Source organism: Dipodomys merriami, unplaced genomic scaffold (assembly GCF_024711535.1).
Source record: "Dipodomys merriami isolate MVZ:Mamm:240054 unplaced genomic scaffold, mDipMer1.0.p SCAF_4, whole genome shotgun sequence".
NCBI lineage: Eukaryota > Metazoa > Chordata > Mammalia > Rodentia > Heteromyidae > Dipodomys > Dipodomys merriami.
Window position 1 is genome coordinate 14125329 of NW_027205603.1, and position 17258 is coordinate 14142586.

The 17258-nt window shown below is 44.8% G+C and overlaps 1 protein-coding gene across 2 annotated transcripts in view; it reads left to right on the forward strand.

The window, feature by feature from the left end:
* The first annotated feature begins 2150 nt into the window (after positions 1–2150).
* Positions 2151–17258, forward strand: part of Pitrm1 (pitrilysin metallopeptidase 1) — a 28570-nt gene continuing 13462 nt past the window's right edge. Inside the window, exons 1-14 of one of the 2 annotated variants that reach the window (XM_069990574.1) lie at positions 2151–2239; positions 4045–4147; positions 7056–7162; positions 7440–7591; positions 8502–8616; positions 8699–8795; positions 9210–9370; positions 11953–12079; positions 12629–12717; positions 13459–13587; positions 14216–14329; positions 14543–14639; positions 15374–15508; positions 16721–16859. In XM_069990574.1, coding sequence (XP_069846675.1) covers positions 2184–2239; positions 4045–4147; positions 7056–7162; positions 7440–7591; positions 8502–8616; positions 8699–8795; positions 9210–9370; positions 11953–12079; positions 12629–12717; positions 13459–13587; positions 14216–14329; positions 14543–14639; positions 15374–15508; positions 16721–16859 — 1621 coding nt within the window. In that variant the 5' untranslated portion in view covers positions 2151–2183. The remainder of the gene's footprint in view (positions 2240–4044; positions 4148–7055; positions 7163–7439; positions 7592–8501; positions 8617–8698; positions 8796–9209; positions 9371–11952; positions 12080–12628; positions 12718–13458; positions 13588–14215; positions 14330–14542; positions 14640–15373; positions 15509–16720; positions 16860–17258) is intronic. The other variant, XM_069990575.1, reaches the window with a different exon arrangement.

Below are 17258 nucleotides of genomic sequence, written 5' to 3' on the forward strand. Positions count from 1 at the left end.
TCAAATCTTACAGTTGTTTGTTTGTTTTTCCTATAAAAAGAAGCAGAAACAACATTCAAACTGTGTATATTTAAGGCATGAGCAAGAACAGTAAAACTGCCCAGTGCCAGTGGCTCACACCTGTAATAGCTACTCAGGAAGTTAAGACCTAGAGGATTGTGGTTCCAAGTAAACCCAGATTGAAAAGACTGTGAGACTCTGTTTCCAATTAACCAGCACAATGTGGGACTGCAAGTGATGTGGTTCAGGTGGTAGAGCACCAGTCCCACTACACAAGGTCTTGAGTTGAAACACCATATCAGGAGGAAAAAAAAGAGTAAATGAGTCTGTTTTCTGTTGCTACATCAATATACCTAAGGCTATGAACTTCATGGAGAAAAGAGGTTTGTGTCACTCACAGTTCTAGAGGCTGAAACCCCAAGATAAGCTGGCCCCTCTGTTCTGCTCTAGTGAAAAACTGATTGGCTATGTCACAATGGGGAAGCAGGAAGGAAAATTGCCACATACAGAAGGGGTCACATGGTGAGAAAGGAAGATAAGAGAGTGGGAGAGGCAGCCTTCAAAACAAATTGTCTCTGCATCCAAATTCTCCTAATATTAGAGTAGAAGTCACCTGGATGACCTCATGTTAGCTTGATCACTTCTGTAAAAAAATCTCCAAACGCATTTACATTATGAAGTAGGGGAAATCAAGTCTCCAAAATCTTTTAGGGGAGATATCAAGCCCTAACACCTCAATAGTCACTTCATTACCTCTGTAAAGGCCAAATACCATCTAACCTGTTAAAAAAAAAAAAAGACATGTGCTAATCTTGCCAAAACAGTGATTTCTTTCATTACCACATAGGGATCTGCTCTCAGAACATAGCCAATCACCTTATTTCTGAGTTTTCACTTCTGAATTGAATTGTGTTAGCATACATTGAGATTATTTATAAACCTTAAAACGAGGTCAAGTGCTACTCAAGGTACTTATAAATTGTTGTTGTGTGTATCTAGTTTAACCATCAGTAAGACTGTACACTATGAGAACCTACCAGTAAGGGGTAATTACTGGGTTTATATGGCATCTATCATCTATTCTTCAGAGAGAGGGAGAAATACCGTGACATCCCCCACCCCAGTGCTTGATTTCCTGCTTTCTCAAAGTAGGTTTAATAACACCCAGCTGTCTCCCCAAGATCACAGAGATGTGATGAGACGTTTGCGTGTACTCCGAATCCTCTTTAGAACAAGGGCACTCGCGGACACGGAGCTTGTACGCCTTGCTTCGCACGATCGCCGGCCTTTCGGGTTCATTTGGATCCATCCATAGAAGGAACTCAGTGAACGACACATCCGACTCCACTGTGGGGACGTTTGGTGGCTCTTCCTTGGGATAGGGCCCCAAGTCTTTACATGGATTGCAAGCATCATTCGGCGGGAGGAGGAGGGCCACGTAGGTGGGCCTGTCCCACAGAAGGAAGACAGAGCAGAAACGGGCAGGGAAGGCACGAACGCCTGGAGAAACTGAGTCAGAAGGACAATCCCTGTGTCCCTCCAGGCCCAACCCCGGGGTGCTGGGGCCTCCTGGAGCCTCACCCCGGCCTCCAGCAGGGGGCCCAGAGCTACTCTGGAAGTCTTGCAGGCCACAGGTGCAGACAGCAGGCTCCCAGCCTGGCCTGATCATCACCTGGCGGGGTTGCAGGCCTCCTGCACAGCGCGCCCCGCCCCTCAGCTGCTACGCCCCGCCCCTTGCCGACACAGGCCACGCCCACCCGACGATGCTCCGCCCCTACCCACACAAGTCAGATCCTTCTTCCATGCCCTCACTTGTAAATGCATCCTGCACCTTCCTGTGGGATCCCTCGTCTCACCGCACCTCACCTTCTCGCCTCGGGCTCCGTATTCCTCTACAGGCCTTTCGTCCACCACTGCGACCGCTCCACGCAGAGCCCCGCCGCGGTCCAGCACTCGCCCACCGGCCCCGCCCCCCGCCCTCCAGCCCCGCCCCTTCAAGCCCTGTCCCTCCCGCGAGGCTGAGCTCCCAGCAGGGTAACCCGCCCTTTTCATCGCCAGCCAATCGGAGAGCAAGCTTCTGTTTCGGCTGACCAATGGGAGCTCTGGCTGTCGTGCTCCGCCCCCGCGCCGTGCGTCGCTTTAAGGACTGAACCCCTGGGTAGCCTAGCATTGACCACCAAGCCATGTGGCGCTGCGGCGGGAGACAGAGTCTTGGGGTGCTACGGAGGCTGAACGGCGGGTGAGACAGGCTGGCAGTGACTGGGGCGCTGGGACCGGGGAGGTGGGTGGCGGGGCGCGGCTCCCTGGGCCTGGGGGGACAGCTGCCAGGGCTGGGGGCTCCGGATCCCCTGGGCCCCTGTCGGGAATCCAGCACCGTGACACCGCTGTCTGAGACTTCTAGCCCAAACTCGTCCTTCGCCCTGTCCCCCCTCCCCCATGAAAATCCAGAACCTCAGATCTCAGCTTGAGGACCCCGGCAGGGCCTGCGGGGAGGGATGGCAGGGCGGTCCCCACCCCCGAGAGGTCTGTCCCACTTTCTAGGGTTGGGGTGCTGCCCCTGGAACCCTGTGATCTGAAGGGGAACCAGGCCTGAGGAGCTGGCCTGACCCACTTTCCCCGGGGCATCCCTGTGTGGGGGTGTCAGGGCTTTTTGAAGTGATGTGGATTTTCACATGTGTAATAAAAGTAATTAGAGTTTATGGCGCTCATTAATAGAGGGCCTCCAATTTCATTATTGAGGGGCGGCCGAGAGGCCCCAGGCTTCCACAGATGCTGCTTAATAACTTCGGACTACTATGAACTACTCCTGAACTTGAACTTCTTTTAAGTGACTCTGGTTATGGGAAAATAAAGACCATGAAGTCTTTGGTTTTCATATTGATGCACAAAATCTTCGTTTATAGTGCAGTTTAGCTAATCCCAACAGGTGTAGAAGTGTGGGGTATTAGTCAGAGGCGGGAGGGTCCCTAATGGAGGGCTTGAATTTGGCATTGGGAATGTTATTCAGGTGTGTAGGAGGGAAAAAAACACCTATGTTTCTCAGGGTTTTCATACATTTCGTACTCTTAATGATAAATACTTCAATTTGGAGTAGTTCATAATGTAGAATTTGCTAAATCAGTAAGGAAATGTGGGTGGATGTTAGCATACTTTGCTAAATTGCTAATAGCCAAATCTGTGGGGATTTTTCCCTGTACATGTAAAATATTAAAATAAACATTTCTGAATTACAATGTTAATTTTATAGAAAATCTTATAATTTAAAAGAATAATTATTTTAACATTAAGTTATAGCTCACCTGAGGATGGATTTTGGTTCAAATCCAATCCAGGCAGGAGGGTCTGTGAGATTATCTACAATTTGAAACACCAAAAAACTGAAAGTGGTAGCTGTGACATAAGTGGTAGAACACTAGCCTTGGAGCACAAAAGCTCAGGGACAGCACCCGGGCCCTGAATCTAAGCTCCGGGACTGGCACCAAAAAGAAAAAAAAAAAAGTTAAATCACCATCACTAATTGTTACCTATTTGAATTATATCTGTGCAGAATAATACTGTAAAAAGTAAAACATTGCCTTTTGTTGTTACTCAACATTAAGTGACCCACATTTTTTGTTTTATTTTGCTGGTGTCTGAGTTTGAACTCAGAGCCTTACCTCCCTGTAACTTGCTTCTGTGGCTGCTCACTACCCCTTGAGCACCACTTGGCTGTTTTTACTAGTTGTTTTAGAGACTGAATCTCATGGACTTTTCTGCCTGGGCTGACTTTGATTGTATAGATCTTAGCCTCCTGAGATACTTCAGATTATAGTCTTAAACCATTGATGCCCAGAAAACCCACATCTTACATAATATAATTGTAGGCCCCTTAAAAGGTTGAAATGGAAATTTTGCTGGGGCTTATTTCTGTAATGTCCACAGTTTTTGAAAATGCAAACTTTTTTTCTCCAATCATCTCTTCACACAGCAATAATTCCATGTGTTTCCTAATTACACGACCCTGTCTGAAAATCAACTCACTTTAATGACTTTTCTTAAATACAGCAGTGCACAACCCAGAATATGGAGAGAGAAGAGCATCAACGCTTGTGAGAAAGCGCTGCAATATAAAGTGGGGGAAAAGATCCACGGGTTCACCGTAAACCAGGTAGGGGCTGTCATGGTGTGCACTTTGTAACTCAAGGTAGGTAACACAGGGGCCTTCTACTGACATCAGAGGTCTCTTTAAAGCCAGGTTACAGTTCTGTATCCCCAGGCCCTGGCATAGTCCTGACTCATAGTTGATGCTTACCTGAGCAGAGTTTGCAAATAAAATGATCCCCAGGCCCTTTGCAGATCTCAGCTTCATTTTTGTAATCAAATACACTTATGTTCTGGCAGCCTAAACTGTGGCTTACTCTTAAATATGATCAGTAATATCTCAGTTCCCTGGTGAAATCCCTATTTTATTGTCAAATAGTTGGCTATAAATTTATGTAGGGGTGTGTGTGTGTATTTACCTCCCTGAGCAATTTGGGTTTCAGAATTATAGGTAAAAGATTACAGACTAGTTTTTACTTGGTTTATATGAAAATGGATTTTTGTTAGTTCTTAGTTTGGGTTTTTTTTGGGGGGGGCAGTAAAGAGGGGTTGTTGTAATTCTGTCTTTGCTTAAACCTTACACCTTGCTTTTAATTTACTGTGATAACTGGAAAGTATCCACTTTTCCGCTCTGTGCTGTGCTTGATGTTAGTAACAAATGCATTGTCACATAGTTGCCCTTCTAGACAGCCTGCTATGACAGCCTTCAGATGCTGCAGGCAAGGAAGGAGAGGAAGAGAGAGGAGGGCCGGTTGTTGCAGCTGGTAGTGGAAGAGGAAGTGAAGGTGGCATTTAAGAAAGCCATCTGGAGTGCACTGGTGGCTCATGCCTGTAATCTTATCTAGTCAGGCAGTTGAGATCTGAGCATCACGGTTCAAAGCCAGCTCAGGTAGGACTCTTAATTAACCAGTTAACCACCAAAAACCTGGAAGTGCATCTGTGGCTCAAAATGGTAGACCACTAGCCTTGAGCAAAAGAGCTCAGAGATAGCACCCAGGCCCTGAATTCAAGCCCCATGACTGCTTAAAAAAAAGAGAGAAAGAAAGAAAGCCACCTGCCTGGATGCCAGTAGCTCACATACTTAATCTTAGCTACTCAAGAGGCTGAGATCTAAGGACTGCAGTTCAAAGCCAGCTTGAGCAGGAAAATCAGTGGGACTCTTATCTCCATTTAGTCGCCCCAAAGCTAGAAGTGGAGCTGTAGCACAGGTAGTAGAGTGCTAGTCTTGAGCAAAAAAGCTCAGGGACAGCCCACAGGCCTTGAGTTCAAGCCCCAGGACAGGTACCAATGAAAGAAAGAAAGAGAGAGAGAAAGAGAGAGGAAGGGAGGAAGAAAGAAAGAAGAAAAGGAAGGAAGGAAGGGAGGGAGGGAAGGAGGGAGGGAGGGAGGGAGGGAGGGAAGAAGGAAGGAAGGAAGGGATAGAGGGAGGGAGGGAAAAAGGAAGGAAGGAAGGGATGGAGGGAGGGAGGGAAAAAGGAAGGAAGGAAGGAATGGAGGGAGGGAGGGAAGGAAGGAAGGAATGGAGGGAGGGAAAGAAGGAAGGAAGGAATGGAGGGAGGGAAGGAAGGAAGGAAGGAAGGAAAAAAGAGAGAAGGAAAGATAATTATCTCTCAATATGAGTATAAGAGCAAGGCCAATTACTTGAAGGAATTGCACTCAAGGTCTGGAAAGCATGAGTCACAAGAACAAGGCTATTTGCAAAGGTCTTCACAGGCCATGCTACATAGTTTGGATACATACACAAGTTGCTGCTAATGAGAATTCAGAATGGTGAATTCTTTCCCTTTACAAATTAAAAAAAAATTGATGATAGACTGATTGATAATGAAAAGGCAATTATTAGAGAGATCTCTCACGGGGTCCACTGATTTCAAACGTATTGATCCCCTATGTCGAGGATGGTTTGCTTGGAAAGCAAGGTGGCCGTTTTCCAGTGTATGGTATGTGTCCTTTGTGTGTCAGAGGCCCCTATATCAGGCTGAGACTCCTGTGATCACAGCTCTGCCAGTCACTTCCAGTGAGAAAATGTCCAAGTTGCTCTCACGGTCCCTGAGCAAAGGGGATGACGCTGAGAGGTTGCAGGAGAGCTGGCTAGGGTGCTTGGAAGACAGGACTCTGCTTTCATCAAACTAAAGAGAAGACAGCACCCACCCTTTTCTCTTGTCTGCCTCCCAGGGAAGTAAGGCTTCATTCTGTGGGGTGTGTGTGTGGGTGTGTGTGGGTGTGTGTGGGTATAGCAGAGGGTTGTTGAGACAGGGTCTTATTTGTAGCCTAGGTTGGCTTTAAATTCACAATCTTCCTTCCTGCCTCAGCTTTCAGAGGGCTGAGATTATAGGCATGCACCACCATGCCCAGACACTCTTTCATCAACCTTTATTGAGGCCATTTATATCTTCCTGGCCCTTCAGGGTGTGCGAGGCCCTGGCTGTGTATACAGTGACCCTCCTGCTAGCACAGCTGATAACAACCCTGGCTCCACTTAAGAAATGAAGCAAAGTTGATTCCTAGGGCGAAAGCCCCTTCCTGGGTTTGCCTTCCCTACAGGGCTATTCCAAGCTTCAATGCTGTGTGAAAGCTAGAGATGCAGCAGGTGTGCAGGGAATGTGACACTGAAGTGTGACACAGAGTCCTAGAAAGAGCGAGGCCTGGCTCTGTGAGCCAAGTAGTTTTCTTTTCATCTCCTTGAGGCTCAGCTCTCTTCATCCAGAAATGAGATTGAGTATATTTTCCACACAGGGACGCACCATGGCCCCTTTAGAAAATGCCTGGCAAATAGTAAACTTTTTTAAACTGTGTTGTCAAGAGCTTTGATTGGGTCTAAGTTTCCTGACTTATAAGATCAAGGGTTTGGGCAGGATGACCTGTGCCTTCCTGCTGTGTTGGGCTGGCTTCCAGGCGGTGGCTGATGGCAGGTAGAAAAGCCAGATCTCTTGTGTTAAAGGAAACCACTCTATCCTTTTTTCTTCCTGCCAAAGGTCACCTCCGTTCCCGAGCTCTTCCTCACTGCCGTGAAGCTCAGCCATGACACCACAGGAGCCAGATACCTGCACCTGGCACGGGAAGACACCAACAACCTGTTCAGGTATGTGGTGCACAGTTTCCATTCAGAACATCTATCCTGCCTTGAGTACTGTAAATGAATGTCTGTCTCATTCATATGTTATGTTTATGGATGGAATGCCCCGAAAAGATTGAGTAAAGAGCTCCTGAATATATTACAACTCCTGTAAGTAGGTTAACATGGTATAGTGTGAATCAGCGACTTCAGGTATTAGAACTTAGAGAAATCCCAGGTGGTCGAAGGCCCCAGAGCTGTGCGACAGTCTTCATTGTCTCATCCTTTCTCCCCTGTGCCTCAGTGTACAGTTTCGAACAACACCCATGGACAGCACCGGTGTCCCGCACATTCTAGAGCACACGGTCCTGTGTGGGTCTGAGAAGTATCCGTGTCGAGACCCGTTCTTCAAAATGCTGAATAGGTCGTTATCCACATTCATGAACGCCTTTACAGGTAAGAGTGACGTCCACCACCAGAATCACTGCGGGGCTCACCAGCCACCAGCACTTTCATTTTCTAAGGAAAAAGAGGAATCAGTGAAGGAGATACAAAGGCTTTACCAAGCCCTCACCTAGTGGACAGGTGCTGGAAATTCAATCATTTAAGAATGTCACATCAAGCCGGGTGCTGGTGGCTCACGCCTGTAATCCTAGCTACTCAAAAGGTTGAGATCTGAGGATCATGGTTCAAAGCCAGCCCGGGCAGGAAAGTCTATGAGACTCTTGTCTCCAGTAAACCACCAGAAAACCAGAAGTGGCGCTATGACACAAGTGGTAGAGTGCTAGCCTTGAGCTGAAGAGCTCAGGGACAGTGCCCTGTCCCAGAGTTCAAGACCCACAACCAACCAAAAAAAAAAGAATGTCACATCACAGCCAGGTCACAAAAACTGAAATTTAGAATAAAAAAAAAGGTTTTTTGTGACTTTTTTTTTCCCTCAAAAAAGTTCAGAGTGATTTTCTTTTGGGCCTATTGCCGCTCAAGGCATCTGTCACATTGTCACGCGAGTGGGTGTTGGATGTGAGTTTACTCCTGGTAAATGTGAGGATGGGGAGCAGGCTCCTGGCAAGAAGCGATCAGTTGGGAGGAAAGAGACAACAGGGTAGAGACCAGTGCTCACAGGACCCAGGTCCTCCTCCCAGGCTGCGGAGTTCATGTGAGAACTCCTCTGCATCACAGGAAGGTTGAGGCCTGGGGTAGTGAGCAGAGATGGGCAAGGAAGCATGGATCTGCAGCAGCGGTCATTGGTACCTCTGGTCCACTCGTAGTTTAAACCTTACTGTGGGAGGGAATCAAGGTGGGAAAGTAGTTCATTGCCATGGGAATCTCCCTAGTATTTAAAATCTCACGTCTCATTTGTCTGCAGCGAGTGACTACACCATGTACCCATTCTCCACCCAAAACCCCAAGGATTTTCAGAACCTCCTCTCCGTGTATTTGGATGCCACCTTTTTTCCATGCTTGCGGGAACTGGATTTCTGGTATGTAATGATCTGCTCACTGGTTTAGACGTTAGTTATGCGCTTGACCATCTTCTTCACTGATCTGTTTATCATGATGTAGGCAGGAAGGATGGCGACTAGAACACGAGAATCCGAGTGACCCCCAGACACCCCTGACCTTCAAAGGTGTCGTCTTTAATGAGATGAAGGGAGCATTTGTAAGTATTTCCGCCCTTGTGTTAAAATTAGCTGTGTCAAACTGTGGGATAGAGACACGTGTGGGAAAGAGATGGCACGTAGGTCTCATTGTACTCTTTCTCATCTTATGTAATGACTTCTTGAATCAGCAAGGGTCAGTGCTATGAGAAGTGGCCATCAGTGTTTGTAGACGGCCCAGGCCTGTACAAGGTCTCATCCTGTGTGCACTTGACCATGCAGGCCAACACACCTAGATGGTTTAGCCACTACATACCTAGATCATGTTCCTATATTCTGGGACCTTCGTTGTGTGTCATGTATACAGTCTGTGGTTGGCAGTAATATTTTTTAGTGTATGACTATATTTTATGTATTTTTTCTTTTTTTCTCTTTCTCTCTTCCTCTCTCTCTCTTTTTCTCTTCCAAAATTTAAGACAGATAATGAGAGGATATTCTCGCAGCACCTTCAGAACAAACTCCTCCCTGACCATACATACTCCGTGATCTCGGGGGGCGATCCCCTGTGCATCCCAGAGCTCTCTTGGGAACAACTGAAACAGTTCCATGCTACTCACTATCACCCAAGTAACGCCAGGTAATACTTTGGGTTAAAGGTGTCATGGCATATCAAGACCCACTTGCTTATATTCATACCCAAAAGGACCCAGCCTCTCTTGATTAAAATTCTTTGCTTTAGTTTGCCTCTCTAACTTCCCCTGACATTCACTTCAGACATGCTCGGTGGTAATAGTTGGTGCAGTATGCTGATGGCACACAGGTTGAGGGACTGTCCGGCTGGACAGTCCAGTCCCCGTCCCGGCCTGTGCCACAGCCGCATCATGTGGAACGGGAAGGCCAGCCACGGTCCAGTCTGTGGGACGAATTCACACGGCACCTGTGGCTTTGAGTCCATGTGGCACAGCTCCATGCTCCATAAATGGCATTCACCAATGCCACAGAGGAAACTTGGAGAGGCCTTGATGAGCTGCTGGTTTTTGTATGACTCATAATAAAACACAAATAATTACGTGTGAAAAAATCAATCCCAGTGTGAATTCACATCTTCAAGACTTAAATACAACACCTTTTAAATTGAGCTATGAAAATGTGTGAGAATATAGACAAGTAGAATGGAATCCTTAACCTCTGTGCACATATTTTTTTTTCTTTTTCGTTTCTTTTGTTGTTGTGCCAATCCTGGGGCTTGAACTCAGCGCCTAGCTGCTCTCCCTGAGCTTCATTTTGCTCAAGGCTAGATCTCTACCATTTGAGCCACAGCTCAGCTTTTATCTTTTTCAGAGTAGATCAATGGAGATCAAGGTCTCACAGGTTTTCCTGGCTGGGCCGGCTTTGAACCACCTCAGACTCCTGAGTAGCTAGGATTATAGACTTGAGTCACCAGGCCTGGATCTATACACATTTCTTTGCTGGTATTTTGTTTCAAGTAAATCATTCTGTACTGGCAGTTTTGGAGGTAAATTACAGACATGCTTTCTCACTTCCAGTTTTTGTGTGACCCTAAACCATGAAGAACATTTTCATATATAGATACTATTTATCAGACTTAATAATGTAAAGACAACTGTTTCTATTCTATATTCAAGTTCTGCATCTGTGCCTCAGATATTTGTCAGGCACCTTGTCATTCAATGTGTCCTGCATTCCTTCCCCTGGAGGACAATCTCAACAGAAGATCCACAGGCCAGATCTCCTCTGAGCCCTTTTACTTTCCAGCCAGTCTGACTGCTTTGTGGCCTTGATGGAAGTGTCCTTGGTTTTTCCAGAACTGTTGTGTATATCCAGAGACTTGGTTAGCGACAGATTAAAATTAATTTTTAACTGAGTCTGTCCTCAGTGATGCCCTGTATTCCCCGCCACATGCCCTCAGACCCTGGGATGTCTCTCCACACACCAGTAGGCATGCTAGAGTCAGAGGATCAGATGGGGACCACCAGCCTTGGCACTGACAGCTTCCAGCTTTGTCTATGGAACCTCAGGCCAGCTGTTTGGGATAAATCTCGTGGTACCTGATACCACGTGGTACCTGATGTTGATGGAGCTTACTTCTATAATGAATGTCATCGTACTTTGAGTTTGTGAAGTTATCTGATTCTGTGATTGCTTCTACCTTTACTTGCTGTGCTTCTGGTGAGGTAGGGGAGGGGGAAGACCTTGGGTCACTCTGAAATATAGTCTGGAAAAAGCAGGGACCAGTGTCTTCTCAAGTTTAGTGCAAGAATTGTGGCACAAACTTTTCTCTAGTGATGATAAAGGTGGTTATTTTTTTCTCTTCTCTCTCTTTCCTATCTTCTTTGATTTTTGCTTTTTAAAAAAAAATACCAGCATGATGTCATGGAAAGTATTAGTATGTATTTGTAGCTACACGATACAATGGAACCAAGGTATTTACGCTCACACCGTCTCAGCAGATCCCCTGCCATTTCTTGGTGTTCAAGGACTTCTTCAGTTTCCCCTCCTCCACTCCCCCTGCTCCTTCTTCCCCAGCCTAGTCTGGCTCAGATATTTAGTTGATTGTTTCCCAATAGAGTTCTGTACCTATGTACACAAAGCTAGATACTAGGGAAAATTGAATACCATTGTATTATCCACAGCAGTGCAGGGCAACATTCATCTCCAGGCCCTTGATGGAAACTTTCAAATGGATCTTTAAAAATCTAGGTCCCCAAATTCTAACCACCACTCACACAACTTTAAATATAGTGGAGAAAAGGCTCAACTCTGGCACTGAAACCTTTGTCCTCTGGTTGAATACGTGTTATCTTTGAAACCTCGAATCTGCAGTTTGTAGCCTAAGGTTGAGTTGTATGAAATTCTTTATTTGTTTTTTCCTCCCAGTTTTAGATGGATTATTGTTATTGCTGTCACTCATGGCAAAGAATGATTTTAAAATAGCTCATGGCTTTTTACTGAATTAGCATTTAACAAAGCCCTGCATACTTTGTGGTTGGTTTAAACCACTTGTCGCATTAACAAAGCAAACACTTCTCTCTGGTGTTTTTCATTAAAGCAAGTGCAAACAAGTGCGTTACTCTGTAAAGTGTGCTTCCCTGTGGGGGTGGTCTGGTGGACACTACCAGGTACCGCAGCCTCATTGTGTTTAAAAAGCCCTGATCATTTAAGCCAAAATAGTCTTACTATTTTCCTTCCTATTTTTAGGTTCTTCACTTATGGCAACTTCCCATTAGAACAGCATCTGAAACAAATTCACGAAGAGGCACTGAGTAGATTTCAGAAAATTGAGCCAAGCACGACAGTGCCAGCCCAGAAGCGCTGGGATCAGCCGGTGAGTGCCTCGTCCCAGTGCAACATCCTGTTCGAGCACTAGGTTGAACCGAGGTGTTGGTCGTGTCCTGCCAGTCATAGTTGGAAGTGTCCTTTGGGCCTAGGCAAGTGTGCGTGAGAGCTTACCAAGATTAAACACTGCCAGGTGAGAACGTTGAAATGATCAAGATGCCTTTGTAAGTCCTTTGTACAACTACTTAAAGTCATGTATAAAAAATTAAAAAAAACAGTGGGGCACCAGTGACTCATGCCTGTGATCCTGTAGCTACTGAGGAGGCTGACATCTGAGGATCACAGTTCAAAGCCAGCCTGGGCAGGAAAATCTTTGAGACTTTTATCTCCTATTAATCACCCACAAGCTGGAAGTAGGACTGTGGCTCAAGGTGGTAGAACACTAGCCAGGAGCAAAAGGAACTCAGGGACAGCACCCAGGCCATTTCATATGTTGGCCATTTCATATCTTGGGCCATTTCATAGATCCGAGTGACCTATGACCCCTTGCAGGCAGTCACAGTCTTCGCCTACATAAAGTATCTCGTCATTTTTGCAGAGGGAGTTCCACGTCACATGTGGCCCCGATTCCCTTGCCACCAATGCTGCTAAGCAAACAACAGTCAGCGTCAGCTTCCTCCTACCCGAGTGAGTATTTGGCATTCAAGTTCTGGCTAGCTGAAGACAGCAGGAAAGTATCCCCCTTAGGTGGTTGAAATAATGAATATACTGCTAGGATGCAGAGATCAAGCAGGTTTTAGGCACAGAGAACAAAAATGTCAGAATTTTAAACACACCAAAAATGGATGTGGAAGGAAGATCATTCTTTGTTGTCCTCCACAAGGAAAATCATTTGTTTAGTATACTTAAAATTTCCATGTCTCTGGAGAAAGGACTTTGTAGAAGAGCAGATGTTAAGAGTTGAGGTCCTTTGTGTGTGAGGCGAATACCATGAATACTGGTTTCAGAGGAAATCTGCCACACAGGAAACCTTGTCATTCTAGAGATGGGCTGGACAGCGTGGTACAGAAAGGGGGACCCAGGCTCTACCCACCCCACCCAGGAACTGGCTGTGACTTGAAGCTGTGCACCTCAGCTGCCATTTCTTTCTCACCAACTTTATGTTGTTGACATGACTCTCGGTCGTGTGACAGCATTTGCTACATAATGATATTTTATGATTTTGTGCCCCCTCCCCTTCCAAAAAAAAAATCCTAGTCTATAGGGAATAAAACAATCTTTTGCACCAGTAATTATTCAAATACATGTCAAATGCAAGCATTTCTAGAAGAACTTTTGGTGGTTTGGAGATAAAAGTGTGATCATTTAAAATGATTTATAACTAACAATTATGTTCCCATTTGCCTCCCCCTTTCTTCTCCGTTGAAGGATCACGGATACCTCTGAAGCCTTCGCGTTGAGTTTCCTGTCTTCCCTTTTGATTTCTGGGCCCAATTCCCCCTTCTACAAAGCTTTAATTGAGTCTGGATTGGGCACAGACTTTTCCCCTGATGTTGGGTATGTTTTATTGTCCGTTCAGATCAGTAGCTCTCAGTGGGGGTGGTTTGGTCCTGTGGGTACCCCTGTCCCTTTAATGACACTGGACAGTGTCTAGGACATTTTTGGTTGGGACATTTTTGGTTGTTCCATGGAGAAGAGCTGTTAGCATCTCAAAGTGCACCGGGCAGCTCTTAGTTAGATTATGGTTCCAGGATAAGCTATTTATGTCTCCTGAAGTCAGACTTTGGGCAAAGATAAGTGAATAAGTAAATTCACTTTTCTAAGATCTTAGGATGTCATTCTGCTTGCTGTCCTGTTTTAAAAATCACTTCCTGAAGTATTCTTTAAGGTTTAGAGATGTGGTAAAAACCCAGCAGTTCCCTACATCTAGAATACTTTTACTGTAACAGAAGCTGCATGTGTTATTGATTTTTAGTAACACATGTATGTAAAAAGACATGCTGTGCCTCTGACCATGTAGAAATGAGAAGGCAGTGTCTAGGAATGCTTTCAGTGAGCTTTCTTTAGTAGGAGCTGGGATTGGAAGTTCTTAGTCCAGATCTTTAAGTAAAGCACCTTACAGATAAATGGTGGGAGTGGGTGGATTTTAATGTATTGTGTGTGTGTGTTTGTGGTTGTATACTAGTTATAATGGCTACACAAAGGATGCCTACTTCAGCATCGGCCTTCAAGGAATTGAGGAGAAAGACATTCCGACAGTCAGAGACCTTGTGGACAAAACCATTGATGAAGTAGTGGAGTAAGTGTGGCCTGTGGTAAAGACATGCTTCCTTCCACCTGAATGGTCTGTGGGGGTCACAGGGGCGGGGCCTCCTCCACCCTGGGCCTTCTGTGTGTAGCAAAAGTGTGTCTAGTTCACTTTTGCCGCTTACATGTTACCTCAGCTACTTTGTGTTTCTTCAGAGAACTTCTATTTCTTTTCCACATTGCAATTATTCATTGTATTCTTTAGGAAAGGATTTGAAGATGACTGCATTGAAGCTTTGCTTCATAAATTGGAAATACAAATGAAGCACCAGTCTACCCGCTTCGGTCTTGACCTGACATCAGTATGTGGTTTATTTTTGGAGTTAGTCACACCTGATGCTGAAAATGTAGATTAATATTGGCAGTGCTTTTCATTTGGGCCCTGAAAGCTCACTGTTTGGGAGCTTTTATCTAAGTGCACTCATAATTTTATTTTTCCCTATCTTACTTAATTGGCTTTTAGATGTACTATTGTGTGAGCTAGATTTGCACAGCATGCTTTAAATGGATGGTGGGTTTCTGTATTTTTGTTTTTCTTTTCCTTTTTTTTTTTTTTTCTGGTCCTGAGGCTTGAACTTAGGGTCTGGGTGCAGTCCCTGAGCTCTTTTTGCTCAAGTCTAGTGCTCTACCACTTGAGCCACAGCTCCACTTCTGTCTTTTTCTGTGACTTAATTGAAAATAAGAGTCTTCCCAGGCTGGCTTTAAACCGTGATCCTCAGGTCTTAGCCTCCTGAGTAGCTAGGCTTATAGGCATGAGTCATTGGTGCCGGCTAAATGGTTAGTAATATACAGTAACCAGTATGCTATTGGTAATTGTTATATTTTCTGAAGATACTTTTAACTATACTTAAAAAAAAAATAGAGCATAGTAGTTTAAGATGAGATTTTCAACCAAATGACCAATTTTGTTCCTAATGCAGAAATTAGGGTCTTAGTAGAGTGCCATGGCTTTGGTGATTGCTGGGGTAACTGAGTGTTTGTGTGTGCAGTGGTATGTGATGTGGTCTGCAACTGGGTTTCCATTTCCTCATCCCAGTACATAGCGGCATGCTGGAACCATGACGGAGACCCCGTGGAGCTCCTGCAGATGGGCAATCAGCTGTCTAAGTTCAGACAGTGTCTCAAGGAAAATCCCAGATATTTGCAAGAAAAAATGAAGCAGTATTTTCAGGTAAGGAAACTGCAGCATGTATGTATGTCTGTACCTTCAAAGGCTGCCTTTCCAAATATCACACACGACCTCCAGCTCCTAACCTGTACCTGTAAGTCCATTTCTGTTCCTGAATGGATGAGCATTTTGTTTTTAGAGCCGAACTCTGTTTTCCACAATATAATCGAGGTGGTCGTCTTTGATTGGACGGAACGCACTTGGTGCTTGCTCATTCGCTTTGCTAGAATCCCAGGCGTCTGTGAGGGGTTGCGTGGCTCCTGCTTTTTCTTCATTAGTGCGGTGGAGCATTTTGAAAAATGTTCCTGCCAAATCACTGTTGCCTGTTTTAAAGGACAACTCTGTTCATGTGTGCTGCTAGATCAAACGTGGGCCATGGTTTAGTTCTGTGTGATTCACAGTTTCTCTGTTATAAGCTTTCGTATACTCTCAGACTCCGCACTCTCTTGGTACTATTACAAGTGAGCATTTTGTGCATGGCTTAACAGTCAAAATGATAAGAGAAGTAGGTAAAGCCCTCTAACATTTAGTTTTACACTAGATCAACATCCGTTTTGTCCAAGTAATAAAGTGGTCAATCACAAACTTAGTTTCAGCCTGTAAATATTTAATAGGTAATGAAAATGAGTTTGATTTTAAACTCATATCAGAAATTGATAATATTAGAGCCAGTCGCTGGTGGCTCATGCCTATATTTCTAGTTACTCAGGAGGCTAAGATCTGAGGATTGAAGTTCTAAGCCAGCCCAGGCAGGAAAGGCCTTGAGACTCTTATCTCCAATTAACTAACAAAAGCTGGAAGTAGAGCTGTGGCTCGAAGTGGTAGAGAGCTTAGCCTTCAGCAGAAGAGTTCAGGGACAGCATCCAGACCCTGAGTTCAAGCCCCAGAAGCAGCACACACAAAACAGAATTGTTAATATTAAAAAGTGGTATTTTACAACATTATATAAAGAAAATCCTGAATACTCGTAAATTTATAAGAGAGATAAGAACTTCAATGTGAGCTTATACTTATGACACAGTGGGTGTGGCTGTAAGGATTTTGTATGGCTTGAGGACTTTAATCTGCAAACCAGGACCTGAGAAATAAGGTTTTGTTTTGTTTTACTATTTTTAAAAGATAAAAACAGTGCACTAGCACCAAGAACACACCACCATAGGCTGATATAATATGTTAACATTTAATTGTCTCAACTTTTTGTTGTGGTGGTTGCAGAATAATCGGCATAAACTGACTTTGTCAATGAAGCCAGATGAGAAGTATTATGAGAAACAGACACAAATGGAAACAGAAAAACTCCAGCAGAAGGTCAAATCTCTCTCCCAGGAAGACAAAAAAAAGATCTATGAGAAAGGCAGGTACTTCTTTGGATACTTAGTAATTCACAATGCTCAGCCAGTCTTGGTGAACTTTTGAGTTAATGGTTGGTGGTAACAATAAGTATGACACAAGCTAGTGCATGGAGTGGTTACTTCTGGTTAGTAACTCTCAAAATGTGGACTTGAGTGTGAGAAGTCACAGTGAACGAGAGTACAATCAGAAGGTGAATATCAAGAGAAAAAAAAAGGCAAATGAGAGAATATTTTGAATCCTCCAAATTTTTGTCTTCTGTGTGTCTGGGAAGGAATATTGTCCTTACTGCTAGTAACTTGTGATTTGGGAAAAGAGAAAAGAAGACATTGGATATGTTCAGTGGTGACCATGATTAAGTTAGGGAAGGAGCAATGAGGGTGGCAGAGTGATTTCAGGATGC